This window comes from Pogoniulus pusillus, chromosome Z (assembly GCF_015220805.1).
Source record: "Pogoniulus pusillus isolate bPogPus1 chromosome Z, bPogPus1.pri, whole genome shotgun sequence".
In the NCBI taxonomy this organism is placed as follows: Eukaryota; Metazoa; Chordata; class Aves; order Piciformes; family Lybiidae; genus Pogoniulus; species Pogoniulus pusillus.
This window is the reverse complement of record NC_087309.1, coordinates 16,529,354-16,555,358: the sequence shown is the minus strand read 5'-3', so window position 1 is coordinate 16,555,358 and position 26,005 is coordinate 16,529,354. Positions and strand designations below refer to the sequence as shown.

General features: G+C 37.2%; 1 protein-coding gene across 11 annotated transcripts in view; it reads left to right on the top strand.

Annotated features, from left to right (window-relative positions):
- Positions 1-26,005, top strand: part of CELF4 (CUGBP Elav-like family member 4) — an 869,014-nt gene that overhangs the window by 113,584 nt on the left and 729,425 nt on the right. For all 11 annotated transcript variants that reach the window (XR_010301405.1, XR_010301404.1, XM_064140834.1 and 8 more), the window contains exon 2: positions 6,688-6,770. Coding sequence is in view for 9 of the 11 variants with exons in the window: in XM_064140834.1 (XP_063996904.1) it covers positions 6,688-6,770 (83 nt within the window). In the remaining 2 variants the exon portion in view is untranslated. The remainder of the gene's footprint in view (positions 1-6,687; positions 6,771-26,005) is intronic.

Here is a 26,005-nt window from a genome sequence, read left to right as displayed (position 1 = left end):
AGTTGAGAATTCTGGAAGTCTCCCCAAAAATAAATGGACTGAAAGTCAACAAAATAAGGAGGGGCAAAAGTTTCTGAAACAGCTGTTTCAGAAAATCCACTGACTTATTCATATGCTGCTAAGGAGCTCAAAAGGGGAGACCCGGAACAGCAGGTACATAGTCTAATTAATGCCTATACTCTAAGGGGATTTAACCCATAGTTGTCTGAATGCAAACAGTAGTCTTTTAAGAACAGGATTGTTTCTAGTTATATTACTAATTTTCACCACTAAATCAGAAAAAAAATCATCACCTTCTATATTTCCTCTGCGATCACCACACTGGAAACAAGACATTTTGAAGACAGCATGTTTTTGGGTTGTTTGTTTGGGTTTGTTTTTTTTTTTCCTGAGGTTGCAATTTAGAATGAAGCACAAAGAAATATATTGGGGTTTAATTTTAAGTAGACTGAACTATGCCAAGTTTAACTTAACACTTGATGTTTCCTTCATGTGTAGAAGATGGAACCTGCTTGCTTTCTATCTCACTTGAGTGTGCCTAGAGTCTGCTCTTGACTTTCTTATCAGTGATTAAATTCTGAAATACTACGAACACTCTTGCTTGGTTCAAAAAAATAATCCAGTCATCAGATTCACTTTAAAGTCAAACTTTTAAAATCAAAGGCACACTTTAAAATCAAAGGCAGACCCTAATACTTTAATAGAGCCTGAGAATATACACATCTCCTTACTACATGAAGCCCACACTTAACAAACAAAAAATGAGAAGCTGAAGTGACCCTTGTCTATTTTAAAATAGATTTTCTACTGTAACTCAAAACATCAAGCATTTTCAGGCTCTGTTAATCACATTAACATTCTCTTTGGTAGACAACTACCTTATTCAGTAAACTGCATTGTTATTTCTCTAGTGAAGGTTTGCTCTGTGTGTAGAAAATAGACACCCGTCCTGGGAGTCCTGGGAAATATAATGTTCTGGATGTCTAGATTTGCAGAAATTTGAGCAAGGAATCTTGGGCTGACTTGGACTTAAATGATCAAAAGTATTTCAGAAGTTTCAAGATGAAATTTAAAGCTAAAATTTTGGCAGCTGGGGGAAAATGGGACCGTGTATATGCTGTGTCAAATCAATGGTTCATTCTGTACCTTATCTCAAATCATTCTGTACCTTATCTCAAATCAGCAAAAGACCATTCAAAGCAACTTGCAAGACGCTTTTAAGACCCCAGGAGAAACATACCCAGGTGAAACAGAGCCAGAAGATTCCCTTATACTGGGGTAAAAAGTTTGAGAGATCAAAAGTGTTATAGTTCTGCATGGGATGGAGGCAAGGTAACTGTGGAGTTACTTAAGAAGAAATTGAGATAGACTGCCACTGACAGTGCACTCTGCTCTGATGTGTAGAAGCCCTGAGCTCAAGACCTTATTAGCCTGATTTAGATTATAGTCCAAACTGCTGACTACCCTGGAAGCAGTTGTAGGTTTTGATAATGCGAGGTCAAGAAAACACTTCATGGTGAAATATTTCATTGAAACCTCCTATGAGAAATGTCAAGTTTTTAAAACTGGAGTTTCTATTAAAACAGTACTTGTTATCAAAAGCCAAGATAAGACCATTATCTGAGTTGTGTTGAAATTCTTACACACGCTAACAGTTACTCTGATACACAGACATCAATTTTTCTGACATCTGCCTGGACACAACTAAATATAATTAAACACTATTTAGTCTGAGGAAGGGCTCTGATTGTGATTGTTTGTATCTATGTCTCATTTCAAAATACAAGGAAAAAAAATCAGTTGAGCTAAAATTCTCTGAATTGAATTGACTTCTGAATTTCCAAATTTGTACTTCTAACTTGGTTTTGATATTGGTTCATGGGTCTATATGAGTGTGTCCCTTTACATAGAGACCTCTCTCCTGTTATCTATAGTAGGAAAATAGCATTGCAATAGTTAATGGAAAATAACATAAGATTAAAAAAAATAGAGTTCCATAAGACAAGGCATTTCGGATGTTAATTTGCCTTGCAATATATTTGACAGGGAAGCTGATTTCTGGAAATATTTTTGTCTTTTCCTCTAAACACTTAGTTTTCAGTAGTTGTGCAGCAAGGGAGATGGAGAAAAAGAAAATTCTAGCCAAGTGAATGTTCTTTACCAGCAAAGATGTGAGCTTTCGTCAGCAGGTAGTTAATCACAGAGAGAAAGAGATGAAGAAATTGGATAAAACATTTCCAGTTCCAAAACTCTTTATTGATTGTGTCCCCTTCAAGAAAATTCAACTCAATCTCTGAAACCCTCAAGTGATTTAACCTTGAGCAGTCCAGTGCAGACAGAGCAAATGAGAATTGTTTCAAATCCAGACATGCAATGCTGAGAAAGTTAAAGTGGGAAAAAAAATCTTTTTCACTTTGAAATCTTAACTGGGAGACATAATCTGAGATGTAGATTTTAAGGTAAGAGTTTTCTTAAGTGTAAGATCACTGAATCTTTAAGCAACAAACTATTTTCAGGGGAAAAGCTCTCTTAAACACAGACCAAGAGCTTGAAAGATGAAACACGCATCTCTGGTCTACTACTGTCTGAGTGAAATATTTCTTGATTTCCAGAATTACTCTTTTTATCTCAGAATGTGTCCTGTGACAGTTTTGTCTCCCAGGTTGTTTCAAAGCTTCAATGCTCTTACTGTGGGGTTGACACTACCTTAAGCACAATCATTATCCATCTGTATTCTATGTGATCATTATTTATGTTATTGAATTCCCTGGAGGTAAAATTAAAATAGAGCTTTTACGTTTGTTTGTTTTATGATTTGTTTGTTTGTTTGATGTTTTTCTTATTTTCTCCCATCTCAAGCTCTTGTTTTTGTTTCCACTTTAACAATCTTGTTTCCCAGGAGACCACTTGATACATCCTCATGTTTCAAAAAGATTGCAGTTCAATAAGTTGAGAGTTAATTGCCAGCTGGGAGTTTCCAGATGTTTATGTGCTAGCCCAAAATCTGTCCACTGGTAGTAAATGAACAGTTGGAAAAAACAATCCAAACAAAGCATCTTTCAGATGATTGACATATGTCTGGAAAACTCAGCATGTTTGAGAGAGATGGAATTGAAATTAGGAACAGCTAGGAGCAAGTCCTTCATTATCACTAATTAGTCAATCAGATTTTTTAAATTTCAAATCCAGGCATAATTCTCAAGCACTATACTTACTCAGTTGTCACCCGTACAGAAAAAAAAAAACCCAAAACAGAATGTTCCGCCTGTGTTTCCTTGAGAGATGTGTTCAAAAATTATACTGTTGAACATAGGCTTTAGGAGTGGGCTGAGTAGTGCAAATAGTTTGCAATGGGAAATGAATACTTTCATGCAAAAATCAAATTCACATCCAGGCCAAACTGCTGGTAGCAGTAAACTGTTGAGCTACTTAAGAGTTTACTACTGAAATATTATGGGTTATTTTTCTGTGACATAAGTGGTTCCATACACAATCAGAAGTTTCAGTGGGGAAAACTGATTGTTCTGGAATTGTTTTCAGTCTGGGAAATCAAACTGGAAAAGTACCCCAACATTTCACCAGTTCGAATTTTCTCTGTAAAAGTCATTATAGCTGCTTCGCATGACATAATTTCAAGACTCTTGTTTAGGGTGGTGTATCCCGTAGAGTTAACCTAAATATTTAGTGCTCTGTTCTTTAAGCAATATTCTCCTCATAGGGATGCATATTGAAAGAATAACTCGTGAAAAAGGTGCTACAGTTGTCATTCCATTAAGCATGGAGATAGCTGGTCAGTCCTTTGCACATTAGTGTTGGGGCAAGAAATTTCATTACCTTTTGTTTTAATGCACAAGGAGCTGAAATACGGAAATGCTTGCAGGATGGAGTAATATAAATAAATAATATAAATAATAAATAATATTAATAAATAAATATATTTTTTAAAAAAAAATCATAAGCCCCATGTTAATATGTTTGAAAAATACTACTCTAGACAATGCCATATGCTGGCTTTGTGTCTTGACCAATCTTACAATAAGTAAAGACAGAAGTATCCATGAGTTGGTCTTTTCAAGTTAGGACATGAGACTTGTTATGAACATTAGTCCTACATTATTCAAGCTGGTCATTGCTGGCATGGAATTTACTGTATATAAGCAGTTTAGAACTACTGAAAGTAAATTAGGTTGTTTTGGGGGTGGTTTTGTTTATTTGTTTGTTTGTTTTTCCCTGAAAAATACACTTTGTCTGACCATGGAGAAAATAGATTTATTTTTTTATATCAAAGCCTTTATTGATTTAACAACTCATTTAGGAAATCAGTGATGTTCAGACACAGTCTACTCCTTTATGAGTTTGATACTTCTACCACTTTTGTGAACATGTTTGGAGAAGACAGTGGAATTTTGTCACTGGTGAGAATGTAATGCCACAAACATTTTGTTTGGATTCTGGAAGGAAATTTTGCCTCTTCAGAGAGAAATAGTCTTCTGTCTACTTAGTCTGAATTACAATCCTGATATGGTAGGAATTGCAGGACATTGTTACCCTGAACTGTCGTCATGGCCATCACAATGAGAAGAAAAAATATAGCTATCATTATAGGAGCTTTACACTGCATAGTTTATCTCTATAACAGTGCACTATGATGTGCCTAATTAGACTGTATCAGCTGCTCCATGTCTGCTACTAAATGGAGACTTTCTTATTGTGTCTAGTCAACAGAGAGCATTCAGCTTGTGATTTAGCACTGAAATTAAATTTAAGCATAGTTTCCCATTTGATTATCAAGCTATGGGTGGCTTTTAAGGATCTTTTTCAATCCATTACTTCTGCTGGCTGTAAGCTCTCTGTCACAGTTTTTTCTTCTCTGGTAAATACAGACTAAATGAAAATTTATTTAAAATTAGAAAGGAACAAATTCATATAATTCCAATTAAAGTATATAAGCTTCTGATGTTGTCCAGTTTCTTTTCTTGACTGTCATCTTCCACAGTTGAGTCTCAGTTACTCAGACATAGCAAATGTTATTTGCTTTAATAAACTGAAAAGAACATGACCTTCAGAAAACAATACAGGGTAAGAAATAAGGCAGAAATTGGAATTTTTCCATGACAAATTGAAACATAAATTCAGCTTGTGCCTTCAGTGTGAAATGAGTAGAATGACTTCCACAGGACAGTCTGTAAGAAAATACATACATACATTGATAGGAAAAACAAACAAACAAACAACAAAACACCCCTAGTGACTCGTGCAAGCTAATTTATTTAAAACATTGTGAAGAAGAAAAGAACATGTTTATGTTTCTTCAATAATGTTGTCTAAGAAACCATCTGGAAAAAAAAAACAAACATTATGTGGAGAAAAAGATCACATTGGTGATCAGAGATAAAAAAAAACCAAACCCTTCTAATCTACTGTTTACTTACCTGATGTGTACTTTTCCATATGCATGGGCATTAGGTGGGTGGGTCAAGATGAGGTTATAGGACACATTTGTTTCTTTGGCAGCTTCTCTGTACTTGCACTGCACTTGGAAGTTGCCCACAGTTGATGGACATGGTGCCTGAACCTTGAAAGATAATGATACCTCCATTTCAAGGAGCTGACGAGGTTGCAGACATTCTCTAGTAACTTCAGAGAAAATGTCCTCTGCATAACAAGCATGTCTTTTGCTGCAGGAACTGGCAGATTTTCAGTATACTGCAGTAAGATGGAATAATCTGATCACATCCAACAGACACACAAACAGCATCAGACGTTGCAATATGAACAAGTTTCACCAAAATGTGACCATGAAAGAGGGTAGAGAAGGTAAAGCAGACTTGAACTGATGACCAAGATACAGCCTTTGTAGATGATAAGACATCTTTTAAGGATATGAGACATGATCCTTCAGAACATCTCTGAAGATGTAATGATCTGTAAAGCAGCATGGATGTATCCAAGTGTTTTTGGGGGCATTGCTGTGTTTTGTTTGCATGGTTGAAAGAACATGGTGTGATGAAAACAAGGAAGATGCAAGTGGATACTTGTGGATGCATGTCAGGCTAAATAATATGCATAGTCCTCTGTAGTAAGAAGTCTTGTGGTCCTTGAATGCCCTTCACTTGAATAACTTGGTACAAGAGAAGAGTATGAGACTTTCAGCACACTGTGGCACTAAAGGACTTGTTCTTAGTACTGCTGCTGGAGCAGGAATGAGATCCCTCCTTGGGCTGCCCAGGGAGATGGTGGAGTCACCATCCCTGGAGGTGTTCAAAAACAGCCTGAATGAGGCATTTAGTGCCATGATCTAGTTGATTGGAAAGGGCTGGGTGATAGGTTGGACTGGATGATCTTGGAGGTCTCTTCCAACCTGATTGATTCTATGATTCTATGATTCTTGCCACCCTGAGTTTTTAAGATCTAAAATCCTGTACCTGACACGTAACCATACATTTAAAGCAAAAGTAAGCACTTGTACCCACGCTCTTGTTCATTTTTTATCAGGACTGCATTCTAACTTTATCAGAAGAAATTAATTTGTTGACTCTTTACTACAAACTTAGGGAGGAACGATTTTTATGATTGAGTTACCTGAAATGGGGTGATTACAGAAAATTGGTTTGTTCTATGTCTCAATTTTAAGCAGATTGTTTGTGAAGCACTGCTTTCAGTGAGGTTTTGCCCTTTTGTTTACAGGCTGTGCCTTCCTAACATACTGCGAAAGGGAGTCTGCTTTAAAGGCCCAGAGTGCACTGCATGAACAGAAGACGCTGCCAGGGGTGAGTCTGAGTCCAGTTTGATAACTTCTTTTGTTTTGTTTTAATTTGGAGGAGGTTACATATGAAGCTTAAGTTTGGAAGCATAGTATCTCCATTTGCTTGGATGATTCATTATTTTTGTTGTGCTAAAATCAGGATACTACCATCCACCCAAATGATTTCCACAAATGAAACAAAAAAGCTTTTTTCTTTGATCAAGAATCAGAGAAACACTAATTAACTGTTTGTGGGATGAGTTTCGTCAGTCTTACTCAACCTTTAGGGCTCTAACCACTGTAACAAAATACTAGAAGTGCTCATAAAATGCTGCCTCGTACTGTTTTTCTTCTCTGAAGCAAGGTGTGGCAACATCAAGAAACAGATCATATTATTGAGTTATCACAGAACGAAAACATATTCTTTATGACAAAGTGGTTTGACCCAGTTACTTTAGTATTCAGCAGCTGTAGCAGATTGGAAAGGCAGTGAGACAAGCAGAGAGAGAGGAGTGACAAACATACGATAATGAGGAAAATTATTCACATGAGCAAGATCTAAGGTTCAGACAACACAAGCAGAACTAAAAATAGAATCAGCACTATATGAGAAAGACCTTTGGTCCTGGAGTGGGTTTCTAGTTTAGCAGTAACCAGAAGAAGAGAGAGAGGAGGGAGACTATTTAGATTCAGCCAAGGTACATGGATTGGAAACAGCCAAGTGCTTGTGACTTGAATAGGTCTGGTTTAGCAATGACACAGAAGTCAGTAATCAGGTAAATATAAGTGGGATCCTGAGGTTTCCAAGTTGCACCCATACTGAGAGGAAATTGATCCTGAATTATAATGTTACTAGCTGGTTTTGAATGAGTGAGTTCTGCATACCCATAGCCTACCTTTCCACAAAACTAAGACACATCAATTGCTCTATGTTTCTGAACAAAGTCTTGGTTCTGCTCTGCTCTTTATTCATCACCTTGAGTTTATTTACCTTTCTCTATGCCACCTTGCCAGTATGGAATGCCCACACACTTGCTCATCTACATCTATGTTTTTCTGCAAAGGCAATGCTGTATGTAAATATATACAATGCTTCATCCCCTAAAAATATTTTTAGGTTATCTGATAACTCACTCTGAATGATTTTTTTTTCTTAGACATTTATTAGTCACATATTGAAAGTAACCTGAATCTTGGTAGGTCTTAGGATTTTTTTTTCCCTTTTAACTTTTCATTTCCCCCTTAACAGGTAATGTTTTCTTTTTATTTCTTTCTCATTTGAATAATAGGCTTGGATGTATAAATTTTGAATATGGATGTTTCATGCAGTATTTTGCCTGAAATGTTGTGGAATATGTTTGAAATTGAAATATATTTATCAAAACTAGAGATTAATGGTTGTGTTTAATAGGATAGGGTAAAGTGCATTTAAAGATACTATGTGGAATTCCAATCCTTTTCACTGAAACTGTTGCTTTCCTCACTAGGAGCCAGACTTGCATAATGGAGCTCATATATTCTCTGTCAGGTTAAAATCTCATCCTGAAGTTCTGTGAAGGGAATATTTTCAAGTAGTCAGTGGGTCAATGGAACTGAGGGCCCAGAGCTGGGAAGGAGGGCAAGAGATAATTATTTAGGGCTTTTAACATATTTCATTAATTGATTATTTATACATTCACAGTTCTGAATTTCAATCTGCATTTTATGGATTTCAAATCACAAAAAACTTGAAGTCAAAATTGTTGTCTTAGTGGCAAAATTCAACCACTTTTTGTAGGATCAAGGCTTCTTTCAGTTGTAATATGGACTGATTTCAGATTTAGTATATGTAATTTGTATTACATATTCCATACCAACCATGCTGACTTCTGAAGACTTTCCTGTTTTGTTTTACACTTTGAAGTGATGCACTGGAATCTGATTGAATTAGGAACAATGAATTCTGTCTAAAATAGCAACCAGGTTTCTGACAGTTCTGAGCACTGAGTTCTCCCACCTCTATAATTCCTTGTTCTTTTTGTCTCCGTATAAATGTTTACTGTCCACCAGCAAACTCTTGGCATACAGCATCTGCCAAATTTTTGAACTTATCCTTAGAATGATGTCACTGCAGTTTAATTAAGGAAACCAACCTTGTCTCTTGATAAACTATCATGTATGGATACTGTTTTATGGTTCCTATGTGAGTAGTAGAGAATTATTTATGGCTTACCTGACTGTTCTTGATAACATACACCAACAATATCAAGTGTAGTTCATCATCATAAAATAAAAATCACTCTTAAGATCAGAGGTCTAAGTTCTCATCCATATGAGTTCAAAAATGACATGTATATAATGCTTTCTCTTGACCCTCTGCTGTCTGTAGCATAAACAGCACTTCTGAAGAGATATCAAAATAATTAGCAAACCCTGTACAAGAAAAAAAAAATAATGCTACAGTGAGCTCTTGGATCAAGTTACTTCTTTGATCCCCTGGTATACTATGCATTTTACCTGCTCTAGCAATATTGCTGTTTATGGTTTGTATTATAAACTACAAGACTCAGACATTTTTAGTAATATGCTTGCAAATGCTAATGTATGGAAATGGTAAGGCACCAGGAGTTTTGTGTCCAAATTCAGATGCCTCACATCTTATCTGCGTAGCACTTTGGGTTTAGTGGGGTGGCTGCATGCACATATTTTACAGTAATTACTTTCTGTGTATGCTGTGTAAAATATGTGCAACATAAAGTCATCTTGTGGAACAACCAAAAGACTTCTAGCAGGTATGTATTGATTAACAAAGTTTTTACAGCACTTAGGTTTTGGGCAGGAAGGAATCTTGGTAGATGTTTTGAAGCAACTAGGGTGAAATGTAAAACATAAAATTATTAGTTCAATCCTCTTAATTTAAATGATTTAATCTCTTTTGGGTAGTTTGAGACAATCTTGCCTAAATCAGAAAGTTAATTTATCTGGGTGTGTACATAGGTGTAGAGAACACTTTGCAAGTGTCTGAAAACTCAGATTCTAATGTTTACTTGTGATTGTTTATTTTACATATAATAAAGTAACTGGATGATGAAGTATATTAGTTCTTTAATAATTTATAGAAATGCTTTGATGTTGCGGTAATTACATTAAAGGTCACATATCAAAGATAATTTGGTTGAGCAGCTGTGATGGTTTCTCAGAAGCAATCAATATTGCTGTCCGTGGTGCTGATTTTACCGAGGGGACTGCCAGATTAAAGAAGGCTTATTACCAGCCAGACGGACACGGGGGAAATCAAGAACAGATTGAAGAGATGCACTATTCTCTTTCCCCACCTATAATTAACACTGTTCACCATAATCTACGCTAATCCTTCATAGTGGGAAACTTTTTTTTTCTTTCCTCTCCAACATTATAAATAGCAAATTAAGCAAGGAAGAGTAATGTGGGGAAGGAGGAGAAAGTAGATAGAGTAAAACTTGATTCACCTTTAAGAGTCCTCAAATTTATATGTCTCTCAATGATCAAATGCAATATAAAAATGAAAGTCCATGGTGTTGAGGAAAAGTCAGGAGGGTGGAAAGTCAATTATACAATGACAATTCAGGGCATATGATAATTGTCTACCTGCCAGTTTTGTATGATATTATGTATTTGCCCCACAAAGCTCCACAGGAAATTAAATCAGGAAAATAAAGTCATATTTTAAGTGTTAGATATGTTGATTGTGATTTACAGTGAAACTAATTTTTCTCAACTTTCTTTGTTCTTTTGGAACCATGTGACAGAGAATAGTGCTGAGAAGTGTAATTAAACTATCAAGATCTAGTTGTACTTATAGCACAACTAAATTGAGCTTATATATGATTAGCTCAGTGACATTATTTTCTCAATTCTTTTTTTGGGCAAACAAGTGAATACTTCCTGTATACTTCATTGAAGGCACTGCCTCTTTACAAAAAGTTAATACCTCCCTGTAAGAATTACAAATAATAGTTATGAAATTGAGCAGATAATAATCTGTTGATATGCCATCCACAGCCCTTACTCAAACTTTGATAAGGACCCATTTTTCTTACAGTATCTGTTCCTTTTGAGAGGAAGGGTAGTACTCGTATGCTAAATTTCTCAGTCCATAACATACGTAGTTTTCTTCCTACCTGTTCTGGCACACTTTTTCTCTTCTACCATCTAGAAAAATATCTATTTGGTTTTATTAATCATATACAAAGATATGCATTTTTAACATTAGAGGGCAAGTGAGCTTGTAAAACTGAAACCCAATTTTAAACAGACAGACAAAATTTCTATAGTGAAATTAAATTTGGTTTCACCTGTTTTGTTTCCTTTGTTGTTGTTTGGTTGTTTATTTTTTTTTTAATGGGTAGGAAGTGACAGTGTGTCTTGCAAAATTTATCCCTTCTTGAATCCTTGTAATAAGACCTAACTGAGAAAAAAAAAGTGTCAGGTGGGCTTTAGAAATCCAGCACATTTCACTGTTCAAGTAGTCCTTGCTGTAATTTTGCAGTCTTACTGTCTTTCTTTAATGTTTTGATGGCTTGTTAGAAGACCCTTAAACCACCCATCACTCTGCATGCTGTGATATACCAAAACTGATACTATATTGCCACATTTTTCCAATTTCACAATTTTTTTTTACCAATGTAAATTGCAGTATGGTCAGCAGTATGGTCAGCAGTGGAAGGCTGGATAGGTTCCAGTGATTAAACTAGCCTACTGAGCACAAACCTGCTCACCATGCCCTTTAGATTTTGAGAGAAAACACATTTAATTGTTCCCTTGTGAGAAACATGTCTGTTTTCTGAAGGTAAAAATTAAGATATAAAGGAGTAAAAGCAGAGGTAAAAGACTTGCAAAAGACTAGTTCTTTAGAAATTCCCCAGTGCTTTACTATCTTTGATAGTCAATGTCATAGTTAAAAACTTACTCATTTAACTCTTGTTTCCTCCTTCTGATCAACTAGAGAGTGGAATTATTTTTGGGCCTTGCTCTATTGAAAGGATGGGACAAGAGAAGGAGGGGAAACTACATGCACTTTCCATTTGCTAAAAATCCCTGTAGTTTGACAGTGTTGTTCTGTTCACCAGATGAGATGAAACACCTGGGTCCTATCTGCTTGGTAAACATTAAAGTTCCATTTCACTAGTTAAAGATTGGCTTCTGTATCCCTATACAGAAACCTCCAGAATACAAAGTAAACTATTTCTGCTACTCAGTCCAAAAAGCTTTGAAGAAAAAAAAAAATACAGAGTAAGCATTCTGACAGAAGTAGTGTATTGGATGCATGCTGTTATCTCATCTGAGAGTGCTGTATTCATCACATTTGTGGTGGTTAATCAAGCTTAGTTTGATGTACAAAATAGGAACAAGACTTCTCAGTTGTGTTTGAGATTTGGTGACAATTGAAAAATGGTGTGCAAAAAAAATCAATTATAAAATAGCATTGTTTTGACTTTCTAATGTTACACCTCTTAGCTCTCAAAGGATGCTTTCCAAGTTATTCAACAAAAGCTTTTGCTGGACCTTCATTTGTTTTATGTGTTATTCAATGACAGCTTTTATCTCTGACATGTCTGCATAGGAGGATCAATCTAATTTTATGTACAACTCTAAAGATGAATGATAAGAAGAAAGGATTCAGGCAAGTACAAGCTGAATAAATTATAAAGGGCAAATGATGACAGGACTGGGGGTCCCAAGAGACAGTGATATGATAACAGAAACTAAAGACGAATTTATGATGGATGTAGTTAGCATGTACTGAGGCTGTTAATTCTTCAGGGTAGTTTTACAACTTCTTGTGATTGGAGCAATCAAAGTATTTCATTTTAAAGAGATGCTGTATATTTTCACTTATCTGCTCTGCATATTTGTATGTATGGGCTCATTTATATGCATAGCAGTAAACTCCCATAGGCTAGTCAAGTTTACCTCCCATCAAAGTGCCTCTATTCTCCAAACCATAATGTCACTGTTTATGCATAAATAAATAGATAATGTGCAATGATTTGAGGGCAAATCTGGATCACAACAACAAAATAATAATAAAAACATCCAAAAAATCCCTATTAATAGAACTGAGCGATTATATTATTTCAGATCCTGCAAGTAGCTGAGCACCCTCAGATACCTTCAAAGCCAAGCACAGGGGTTGAGTCCCTGGTAAAGAATTATATACAACAACTTTCAGATAGGTCATATTTTGGGCATATGCTACTTCAAGATCAGCTGACGCAACATCATAAAGTTAGAAGCAAATCTCCTCTCAGAGCAGTTCTTGATTGCATTTCATTCATACTTGTTTTTCTATCTTGTCTTCCTTATTAAGAATATTTGCATGATTTTTTTTTTTCCTTCCCTAAAGGGTTGTTTCTTGTCTATGAGTAATGCTTTCTCTGGCCTACATTTGTAAGTGCCATGGGTTTGATTCTGACTTCATTTACACAAGTGTAAATCAGCAGTGATCTGATTGAGGTCAAGCGATTTATACAACATAGGAAAGAGCAGATCCAGCTATATTTTTCACTGCTGAAATGACGTCATCATGAGCAGTATCATAGCTCTAAATAAGGAAACGTATTCCTACCAAGAATATCTGCATCCCTGACACCTGCTGGACCATTCAGCAGCTCCCACAGGCTTTTTACTACAGAGAGGTCCCAGCTTCAAATTAAAGATGGTTGGTGTCTTAGTGTTTCAACAGTGTTCATCATTAGGTACTAATGAACCTTAAACACTGCCATTTCCAGTGGAAATTTCACCTTACTAATTCAAGTGATGATGAAATTTGTCTACGAATAACTTGCAATCAGAAAACCTTCACTTCTCATCCCATTACTTAGTCAAAGAGACACAGAGGAATTAAAACTCATGTACTCTTTAAAAAATAATCTACTTTTTGCCTGTTCAGTCACATGGATGACGTTGTGTAAAATTATCTAGTCCAGCAGTCATTAGTCATAGGCTAACCTTTCCATGAATACCCATTTCCCACATTTGCACTACACAGTAATGTTGATTGTGTTCTGTAATGTAAGGCAAATGAAAACTTTTAGTAAAACATTCAGCAGAATATACTATATAAGCATGTGATTTGGACTTTTCAAGTGTTGTGATAAGCTCATCTATGCTAGGTTTTACCTGTGGTATCTGTGCTAGTCATAGCTTACACTGGCCTGCCCTCTGTTTGTTTGTGCAGTGTATATGTCTTTAAACCCTTCATATACTCAAGTGAGACAGAATTTTAAGTACAAAGGTTGAAGACCTTACACGAGAGTTATAGTTAAGGTGTATGTCTGCCACCAAAATTATTCTCATTGAAAGCAACAGAGCTGTGTCTTGGTCTAGTTTATTTAAATAACATAAGTAATAGCAGTAAGAACACTAAATTACAAATTTGAATGTTTCAGAACAACTGTATTCCGTGACTGTAGGTCCTGAGGGGTGATTATGTAATAAGGACTTGAATCTTGCCTGAAACATTATTTCTGTTAGTGTTATATATGCTACATAAGCTAGGAATATCTATGCATGTTGGGAAAAAAAGACTCAGTTGCAGCGTAGATAGGCAGCGAGCCTTACTATGTGAAGACAGTCACTGACTGCTGAGCTTTTAAAAGAGTGGTGCATCCTGTATTAAACAGTCTATGGTTTGTGCATGAAGTTTAAAACTGTGTTTAAAATTATGAACGTCTTTTAAAGAATTGACTGAGCTGGAATGCATTTAGGTTTGGAAAACACTGTCCCATCTCTCCACTTACAAATAACTTTTGATAGGACTTGACATGATATAACCCATTTAGCTGCTGTGCTTCAATTCTAGTGCACTCTTACTCTGACGGGGAGAAAGTGGTGGGGAACAACTGACCATGTGATTGCACTATGAGTTCAGGCAAGTAGGTATCTGAAGTGACTTTGCTTTGCTAAGTAGCTGCAGTGAGAGACTCAGAATGGCACTTCATGTACAAGTTGCTGCACTTGGCAGGTTCCCAGCAATGTCAAATCTCTCTGATTAGTTTTTGTAAGTACAACGACAAAATTAAGCCTAACCTTCTTTTCTTCTTTTCAATGAAGAAATTTTTGTTTTCAATGAGAAATAGTTATATCTTGCTTCCACTATTACATCTCCACTGTACCACTGTTGTGGAGGCAGGGAGTTAATGTGGCAGAGTCAGGTATTTATACAAAAATAGAGTTATTTTATTTTCCCGAAAACCCACCCCTAAAACTATGTACAGAAATTAGTTTAGTTTTAATTACCAGATTCAGTTTGTTTGAGAAAATCTACAGGATACCTTAGATAATCTGACTATTTTGGAAGTCAGAAGTTGGAAAAGGCTTGTTGATCTATTACAAGAACAACGTTTTCCTCTTAATAATAAAGCTGAGCCGAAATAACTCACAGTTGGGCTGACTTGGTCCGGCGGCCTGTCCTCTCCCTCTCTTCTGATGCTGTCGTTAAGAGAGTTGTTAAGAGGTATTCAGGTGCACAAAGGGTGCTAATGGTGGGAAGCAGAGCACCAGGGGCTCCTTATGCAGAATCTATCCAGGCCAGGCGGGGAGGGAGAAGTCTTAGGCAGGCAGGAACGCTCAGGCAGGCACCATCTCTAAGGTGGGAACCCCCAAAGGCGGGAAGTCCCCCGATATTTATACCCTTCCTAGACAAAGAGCAGAGTTACCACTTCCTAGGCGCGAAGACCACAGCCAATTACAGCCTGATTCCAGCGCGGGCACTCCACGGGCACCCCTCATGCCAGAAGGGTCCCTTGCTTACCCCCTTCACGCCTGCAGGGTTGGGGGGGGGGGACGGGACACACAGGTCTTTTCGCGCCTTTCCCTCTCCCATTCAAACCACAGAGGGAGAGGCACTTAGGGGTATACAGGACTCCAGGACAACCACCTCTTTAACTGAATCCTGTAGTGTTAAAGTTGTTCTTTTCTCTTAGGTATGGTAAACTAAAATCCTCAAACCTTCACTACTTTCTAGTGACTGTTTCCTTAGGTGTGTTGCAAAAAAAAAGTCTGCTTTGTAGGCAGGTTTTGGTAGAGCATGTCTTGCCCATCTAGAAATGATTTATTCCAAGCTCAGGCTGCTCTTTCAAGCAGATGGATTTTTTGGTTTTTCTGTCCTGCATATAGTTCATTCATTTTTTTGTTCCTATAATGAGTTTGCATGGTAACTATGTGTCTTATAAGTCATGCTGGCACAAGCTTCTGATTCAGTTTATACCTTTAATTTATAGTATTGGTCAATGAGATAGGATTTTGTTTCCAGGGTGGTAAAGCTGAAATCAGATGCTCTGTGTTGTTTTTACTGAAGCCTGACTTCCTTTCACGATCTCTAGTGGTAAACATCTGAGACACTGCTCCTGTCTTTTCCATTTCTTTGTGGTGTTCCTTCTCAGGAAAGTTACACTAATGCCTCAAGTCTGGATGAACATCATTTTCTCCTTTTCTCCTCCTTCCCACCTCGCTCTGCATATCTGTCCATACCACCTTTTATATCCTTTGTAGGCTTTCTGGAAAACACTACTCTCTGTTCACATAATGCCTGCCTGGTAAAATAAGTTGAGATTACAGCTGCTGAGAAGGAACATCGTGTTTCCCAGATACCTCTGCACGGTAGAACATGTATTTATTTTCCAGAAAATGGGAGAGACTTAGGTTACTGATCCTTGTCATGTTTGTGACACTACACCTATATATATATATACACACACATATATTTCAGAGATAACTTGTTGTCTGATACTTCTTGAAATTGTAAGGCTTATTGTATGTGAGAGTTCAGTGTACATTGAAGTTGTCCAAGAGAAATAAGGCAGACAGGAGAGAGCTGCTCATGGGATGTTCTGTTTCCTGTCCTTCTTTAGAACAACTAGGCGGTGACTGGGGTTTGATTTCTGTGCTCACACTTATCCTGAATTGGGCAAGAGAGGAGGAGAAGGAGGGGGAGACAGCAAGCCTTGAATGCTAGATGTTTGGTGATAGCAGCCTAATGCTTCCGGGTTATTTTTTCTACAACTGCACCTTCAAATTGCTTCATATTACACACTTTTTCACCTGGGAGGAGAGAGACTAAGCAAGCATGTTGCTAGTGAGCAGACTGCTGGTGAGGGGATCCTGAGAAAATGTGCATTTGTGGACTGTGTATGATTTGGGAAAACTAGAATACAAGCCTTACAAATGTGCATATTCTCCAGAGAGTAAAATAAAGATGTGATACCCTTAAAAGGTAGTGTGATGTCCCAGTGGAGTCCTCAAATGCATCTATATTGCTGTGTCTTTCTCTTTTATTTTTGTTCTATTAAGCCTTGAACCTTTTCCATCAGCACTTTGAACTCAAGCTGCCGTAGCACAGTGGTAATGCCTCTAAAGTGAGCCTGTCCAAACTAATTTCATTGTCCTTGTTGGGTGAAGTGCAACAATTAAACACACAGCACAACTGGATATAGATAAATCTAGTATTTAAAATTATTTCAATCTGGATAATCTAATGTGATGTTCACTGTGCAACTGAAAAATACACTTCTGAGTAAGGGTGGAACTCATTCTGTGCTTTTTGTTTGCTGGGTGTAAATTCAGAGTAAATCCACAGACTCTTGCAGACATTTAAATCTTATTTACACATTAACATCAGTGTAGCTCAAATGGGAATCTTGCTGTCTTTCTTTATGTGCTCTGTACTGTGGCCTCACTTTATCTGTGCTTTCACAGTAAAGATAAAGCCAGAGGAACTGGAAGACTTGGATTATTTTGTTTTGTGTCCTTTTTTTTTTTTTTTTTTTTTTTTTTTTTTTTTAATTGTTTGTTTGTGGCTTGTTTTGGGTTTGGTTTTGAGGGTCTTTTTGTTTGGTTTTGTGTGTGTTTTCGGGTGTTTTTCTGTTTGTTGGTTTGATTTTTGGGACAGGGCTGCATGTGTTGAACTCCTTTCTTTGGAGAATCCAGCTTTCTTTGAGCACCTCTATGCTTCCCAGCACTGAAACTGTGGCTGACAACTTTAGTTACTCTGCAGATCTGGCATTGCTGCTAGCTTTCCGGGTAGCACTGCAATCAGATCCCCTCATTAGCAATGTCTGTCTTTCTTGGTATTGGCAACTTGGGGCTGTATTCTGGCTCTCTACCAATTCTAGATGAAAACTCTAGCAATCCTGGTTGAAAGGGAGGGGGGACTTAACGCCAGCAGATCGATGCTAAAAGGCAGATCACTGCTACTTTGTTTCATTTGTTTCTAAGACGCATTTCTGCTTCTCTCTTCCTGGTCCCTCCCTGATCACGCAACATGCTGTGTTGCTGGGCGGTCTTCACCAACTTAATCACATTTGGGCTCAGTGTTTTCACCGTGGATCCTGGAGTGTGCATTGCTTAGGTCTGGTTATTAGTTTACAAAATATGAAGCCTATTAGAATAGGATAATCAGGGCCTGGAGAAGGCCACCTCACTTGTTATCCATGGAGGGTGTGTCAAGATTCTGTAGTTATTAATCATACTTTCCCATGCAGATAGCTGAAGATTAAGAGTCACATGTACCGTCTTTGCTCTTTGTTCTTTTGCTCTACTGTACAAAGGGTCTTTATAGTATCTGTTATTACAGTTACTCATAGGTCATCCAGTCAGGACTGCTCCTGAGATTTTGCTGGGAGTCTTGCACCTCTCCATGGTGACTTGATGATAGAGATTAGCCACCAGAGGTCTTTCCATTTGTATCTCAGAAAACATCCTTGAGAGTCTTAGAGAGTCTCTTCTAGCTGTTATTGAATTGAACTATCTTGTCCAGAAGCCAAAAGACACCACCATTGTAAAAGGCAAGTTTAACATTAACCGTCTTGATTTCACTTGCTGTGCTACTTAACACCAGTTCTAACCTTGTGCTTAGGCTAAGATGATATGCTATCCTGTACCCTTTTGAAATTTAACCTGATGCACTTTTAATCAAAGTGAATGACACTTTCTTCATTTCTTCATTTTTAAAGCACTTAACTGGGATGAAATCAGATCTACACAGAGTGGACTCATCAGTGCTTTCAAAAAAAGTGCCTTTAAAATGCAAGCGCTTATTCCATTTCAGAAAATAATATTTTGGTGATGGTGGTAGTTAGTTGTTGGGTTTTTTTTTCCCCTTGTAGAAATACTACTATTCTCTTTTTGGTAGCCTCTGTGCTCACACACATTCACACAGAAAACAGGTTCCCAGAAAAAAAATCAAAAGCTAGCTAATTGAGGACTGCAATTGAAGACTTTCTTTCTCAGAAAAGACATTAGTCATGGAGCCTTTGCTTCAGTATAACTATGGTTAAAGTATATATTGTCTACGCAAACATCCAGTTGCAGATTGTGTCAAAATACAACTACTCTCATCTACTTAAATGCTTGTTCTTTTTCTTTGTGTCTGCTGTAAGTTTTATTGAATCTGTGCTCCAATTTTCTTCTTGTTCCACTTAAAGAAAACTACTTTTCTATAAGTCAGTTTAGCTTCTCAAGCAGGAATAAGATCAGAGATATATAGAAATCCTAAACCAGTTAAGTCCATACTATCTATCATGCAAGCTTAAAACCATCATTTCATCCAGATGCTAAAGCCTAAAATCCTAAAATTACTTTTCAATCTCTGAAGAACAGCACATTTCTGGAATTAACAGTGTACACCATTTCTCTCTTGTCAGAAGCAAGTAAAGTTCTTCATCCCAATTTCTCCTATGTGTACATGGGTCTGCTTCCCTCACAGATGTGAGGATAACACCAGTATGCAATGCTTATGTTCCCCAAATGCCCCACTTACCCACTGATTCTGCATATCAGTACCACTGACTTGGAGGTCTGCTAGTATCTGTCAGCTTCTGCTTTTGGTTTTGGCTTGATTAATTTTTGTCCTAGTCTAGAGGCTGAGGTTGATAATGCACTAGACTCTTTCCAGGGCTTTATGATTCATTTGTTGTATTTTTTTTTTTTTTATGATAGTATTTTCTTTAGAAAATGTCAGTTCAAGATTTTTCCATTTGAGGGCTCATGACAGTTTTGGTCATGCATTTAACTGAATTTTTAAGTTCCTTCCAAACCCAAATATCCCATGATCCTGTGATCCAGTGCTTTGAGTGACAGCTCCTGCTTTTGGCTACAGTATCCTGGACATTTCCGTGAGGTTCACAAAGGATGACAATTGTTGGGAGAGAAAAGCTTTCTTCCAATATGTTGTGATGACTCAAAATGATTCTTTGCCTTTCAGAAAGGGGCTATCTCTTTCCTCTTTTTCATGGCTGACTTGAAAATAAATAAGGGAAGGTTGACATTCCTACTGTTCTGCTTTGTTTGGATTTTTTTGTTTGTTTGTTCATTGGGTTTTTATCATTGGTTGCTTGGTTTGGGCTGAGGGTATTTTAAGGGGAAAAAAAAAGAAAAATATCTTAAGCTCATGTATTTATCCATACTGTATATGACATCTGTAATAAAATTTGGGTTGGATATACTTTTCAATAAAAAGAGGCATCCTACATACAGCCCCATGCTTGAATCGGAGTCATGTCAATAATAACAGAGACTGTTGTCACTGCACTGAACGACTTACATTATATAAAATATTTATTACATCCCTTTTTGACTTCTCACCAAGATATAATACAAGATGTTCACCAAGTGGCACAGAAAGAGAAACTGGCTAGAAGAGAGCAAAGATCCTCAACTTAACTGTTATCATAAATCCTCAAATTTGCTGTTAACATAAATGAGCACAGGGAAAATGTGGAACATTCACATTGTCTTGTTTGATCATCTCAGCCTACATGGGTTGAAATTGCAGGAGGGAAAGAAGGCTTTCATCAAGTGGTTTGTTGTTTTTTTTTTTTTTTTTTTTTTTTTTTTTTTTTTTTTTTTCCCTTCCAGGGAGGTTGGGATGTTGGGTTTTCTGTGAATGAATATTATCCTATCTAAAGATGCTGGAATGGCACTTTGGCATATGAAAGGGGTGATCCTAGGTAACCTCCTCTCTGTATCGCCTGTTCAAAGCCTCCCATGCTGCTCGTACAAGCAAAAACTTTAGGTAGCTGTCTGTAGGCAGAACAGCTTCTACTCCTATTGTTTAAACACTGAGATTCCCTGTCAAAATTGAACCCATACCATAAAAGTTCCTGTGCTATCACAGACCTGTACCCAACTATGACCAGTTTACATGGCTTTTGATTGTTGTTTCATATATCTTGTCCTACCAGTTCTGGATCAGTGCCCACTGCAGTGCAGTGGCCCAGGAGTTCTGATCTGTCTCTACATTTGTATACCAGCAACTCTTTTCAGCCCTCAAGAATGCTTTCAGCACTGAGCCTCAGTCAAGCCTCAATCAATTCTGGTGAGACAACTGTAAATAAGGAGAGATCACTGAATTTCATTTCACTGTTGCCTCACAAGGAACTTTGAAGTCAGGTCATGTAGGGAAAGGCATTATTTCCTTCAAATTCCATGCTCTGAGCTGCTCCAGTGTGCTTTTACTGAATATTTTCTGTTTCTGAATGATTCTTTCTGGTGTAGATCATGAAATCTAGTTTTTTTCATAAGTGGGACACCTGCTCTCCAGTGTCCAAAGACTAGTGTCCTGGCCAATGCATCAAGAATTCAATATCATCAGCTTGGCAATTCACATTTGCACTTCTTATCCTTTCTTTTTTTCCTCTCCCCTCTTTTTCCACAGCCTAGTGGCATCTTTTGTTATATCTGAGGTTCTAGCACAGATCAGTCCTCCCACGATCACACAATGTGCTGCATGAAGTCCTTACAGTTACAAACAAGGTCTTTCACTGACAGAAACATGTTTCTGTGCTGCACTTTCAGAAGCCTATCAGACTTAATTCAAGGGTAACTGTTTGATTTCACAAGGAAACTCTCTTCTGCCATGTCTCTTCCCCTTCCCCCCACCAAATCTTCAGAAGGAGGAGAACAAAGGAGTCAGTTTGTCTGAAAGGGAGAACAGCTTTCTTGCAATTTTGGAGTGAGACTTAATATAGCCATGTTGTGCACATTTTGCTTCCTCTAACAAGTGGAAGAGAACTAATGGAGTCTAAGTGTATCTAATGTAAAAAGCAAGCCAGAAAGGCCTAATAAACCTGCTTGACTGTTTGTGCTATCATTCTGATGGTATATTTTAACATCTCGTGTTCGTTGCTTCCCTGTAAGATTCTTGCTGTTCAAAGAGCTCTTCAATATAACCTGTGTTATGTGGAAGAAAAGGAGGGTTCAGAGTACATTCTAAAAGTTGGATAAATGATTTTAAATACAGAGTGCTATTTCCTACAACTCTTCCTATTGCAGCCCTTCAAAGGAGATGCACTGAAAATATAAGTATTAACCTACAGTTTTCTTACTAGCTTGGATCTTGTTATTCTATCTCTTGGGGCTTCTGAAAAGCTTTCTGAAAATTTAAGTGACATAGACACTGAAAACTGAATGCAAATAATAATTTTGCAAATCCCATTAGCAGGGCTTCACATTAGTTTCCAGTATTCTGAAAACAGTATGTGCTGCTTGACTTGGAGATTTGCAGTGTTTTATTTTTAGAATGTTGGATAAAAATCCCTTTTAAAACTGTTTTCAAAAGATAATTCTACTTGGATTTTGAAAAAAAAACGTGTAGCATCTTTTCCTTACCACTTCCTGTAGAGTCAGGAAAATGCAGAAATAAGGCATGTAAACAATAAGTATTGCCTCTCCATGATAATGTAACAAAGCAAAAAAATCTATGTTTTTGTTAGGGAAAATAATTGCTAATTAGTATTTCTGAACTAATAATTCGCATACCCTATAAATTACACTCTGTTATTAAAAATCAATCAATAAAAAGCACTTTTTAATAATTGAGTTCCAGGATTTTACTGTTTACTCAGTGTTATTTGGCTGGTCATTCTGAATGGTCTTGATATGTAGTGATGGAAAGAAACACTTATAAGCAACATACAGATGAAACATACTGCTTTCAAAAGGAAAAATAGAAATTCTTTCTCCCCTTGATCCCCTCTTCATCAAAGGCTGTTTATATGCTAGAAGAATCTTAGTTTCATTCCTAGCTGGTATTTCTTCTCCAATGTTAAGAATCTACTGTTCTTAGGTTGAAAGTAGTTGGCACATAGGGCCTCAGATGATAAGAAAAAATGCAGGTGATATACTCTGAAAAAACTGTTTGTCAAGAAGTAAAGCGATGAACCCAGTGTAGTCTGTGATTACTCTTTATGGGATCACACACTTGCTGGCTTGCCTCAATGGCCTCTCTTCTAGAGTGGATGCAGGGTTAATACCTGTTAATTTCCTCTTTACATAAAGGGTGTTTTATATGTTGCATGAAGGGAGGAGGTGCTAGTCCCTCTTTAAAGAGTTGTTTTGTTTATGGACTTAGGTGAGACATTCAAGAGACAAAATTCTCTAATCAGCACATACTGGAAGTGAGAGAGCAGCCTGCCTTTCTCGCTACAATTAATTCCTTCACTTTTTATTTTTGTGTCATTTTTGTTTGGTTGTTTTGTTTTGTTTATATTTGTTTGTTCCTTGTTTGTTTGTGGGTTTTTTTCGTTGTGGGTTTTTTTTTTTGCTTCCTATGTCTTGCAAGGTAAATGATGCTAGAGGCTAAAAGTTTCTCACATTGGCGAAATCCCCACCAGACGTTACAGATAGCTAATGTGGTAAATAGGGTGTGCAGCCCCCCCCCCAGGATAAAAACAGTTAAAAGTATTACAGATTCACATTTTCAAAACTTTTGCATTCTTGACTGAATGTCCAAACTTCCACAACACATGAAAGAGTGTGAAAAATAAATAGCACCTACGTGTGCATTTTAATATGATGGAATGTGTGTAATGCTTGGAAGGCATAGAGGCATCTGATGCCTAACCATCAAGTTTACCTGAATTTTAATAAATTTTCAAACTTTGTGTGTGACTATCAGTGTCTGAATCATAACCTCACTTCATTGTCTACCCTCAGCAAAATACAGTTGACTAGGAATCTAGGAGAATAATTTTATAGAAAATTTGAAAGATAATATAAGAAGCAAAATCTGACTGTTCTGAAATGAATGCATTCATGGTTTTCAGATTTTTTAATAAAAATAAGCATTATAGAGTCTTCTTCATAAGGCACTGAAGTAATTTCATGCAATGAAAAAAGCTTCATTTAAATGAAAATGTAACTTATGATCCAAATTTAAATTTATGGAAAAATAAGTAAAAGAATTATTTAAAAGAAAAGGGGGACCCTCTCTAAATTGGAATACATTGGAAAAAAAATATGCTGAACCTTATTTCAGTGGGGAATAGAAGGTCTGTAACAGGAAGAGTTTGGTAAAATCCTGTAATATCAAAACTCTATAGATTATGACCTAGGTTATGTAGACCATTTTAGCACAGTCTTCGAAGAGTTGGCACAGGGAACACTGATGATTTTGTACCACACACACATATTCATCACCACAGACAAATACCTTTTCACTGATCATACCTAAACCACCTGTGAACAATTTAGGTTGCTGAGGTGTCCTTCTTACTGACTGACTATTTCTTTGCTGAAACTCAGGATTCTGGCTTGGATGAGATGTTTCATAACACTTGGCACTGGTCCTTGGGAATTTGACACAGGCTTCAAGTGATTCAAGGTTGAGATCGCTTTGCTAGGTCTGATAGAGAAACCACCCTTTGATTTGTAATGATGTGAGAGACCACCTCTCTGGAGTAGGTGGGGAGCTACATGAACATATTGGAGCCTGTGAGATCTACTACAGAAAAATTAAGCATCCAGTAGCGTATGGCCTATGTGTACATGTAGCATATCTTAATGTTACTGACTCACTGATGCCTCCACAACCATTGCTCACATCTAGGAGAGATCATCTTTCCACGTCGTGACATTCTGCTGGTGTCTGATGTCACCTCAGGAGCCTACAGGATTATGCAATTTTGTAGAAATACTAGAGGTTTTCTTGAGCTGGAATTAGATTGCAATTTTATCTTTACAGAGGAAAGACAATGCAGCTTTTCAGTATTTATCTGTTGCTGGTTTTGATGTCTCTCTGCAGATTAGTCAACTACAAATGAGTAATTTCTATACAGAGAACCTGATATAATACTAAGGATGAAGTAGATTGATTTCATGGCAATACATAGGTACATTTAAATATATATATATTCAGTTACCTCTTTTTTTTCATGCCTCTTTGTGAACTAGTGCAAAAAAATTAATCTACATTCCCTGGAAGTGGATCTAAGTCAGTGGCATAATAAACCCCTCTCTATGTGAGCTAGTGTCCATTCTCAGTACTTGTGGGAGGAAGTGGATAAGAGCTTAATGAGCTTTCTCCAAACCTCACTAATGACAGAGCTTTTTTATTTCCAAGGAAGCTGTTTCTCTTATACTGGGAAGATGGTGGGAGTTGTGCAGTGAGTAGGTGAACACAGTTCTCCAAAGCTAGCTTGGTAGTGGCAGACATGCGTGTCAAAATGGAAAATGCAGTCCTGTGATTTGGCTTTTAGATTATGTTAAAGTGAGTGTGATACTCTGGCATCACACTATTTTCATACAAGATCACTGATCTCAGTTTCTTCATCCACCTATTACCCTTCTCTCTCTCTCAACACCTCTCTCCCTTGTATTTAATGCTTTAGATGTAGGGTAGTTGGTTTGGCTCAAAGGACAGAGAAAGCATGAAGTAAATTATATAGATATCCTTTTAGAGATCCAAGGCCATCCTAGAGTTTCTTGACTGCATTCAACATAATTTTTTTCCTGTGGTTCACTGACTCTTTTGTAATGTAGAGAGCTCTAATGCATGATCCTGCAGACTATTGAGAGTTATCCTCTGCTGAACTTGAGTGGAAAAGGTGAAACGGATTGCAAAGGGTCCCCATTGATTTTTCAATCTCACTTGTATGTTCACAAACTGGCTTTGTGCATAATCAGCTGGGTAGTTGAAACTATTTGAATTGTTGTTCTCCACAAACCTGACCAGTCTGAGTTTGAAAGCAAGAATTCTGCTTCCTTGTACTGCAGAGAGAGGTACAGGTGGCTGTGGTACTGCTGCTGTAAACTGTGTGGGGCTTTATAGTTTAGATGCTCACTTGTATTTGGGCCAGCTGGACGCTGCTCACGTCAGATACCGTTGAAATCTGGTTAGGCTTTTACTATTCCTTACATCTGCAGAGTAGGTATTAGCACTTTTAACTCGGGTTCTCAAACCTAATAATCCACCTTGAAAGATGTCAGTATTTCTTTTGTCAGTGCTTGTCTATATTTCCCAGG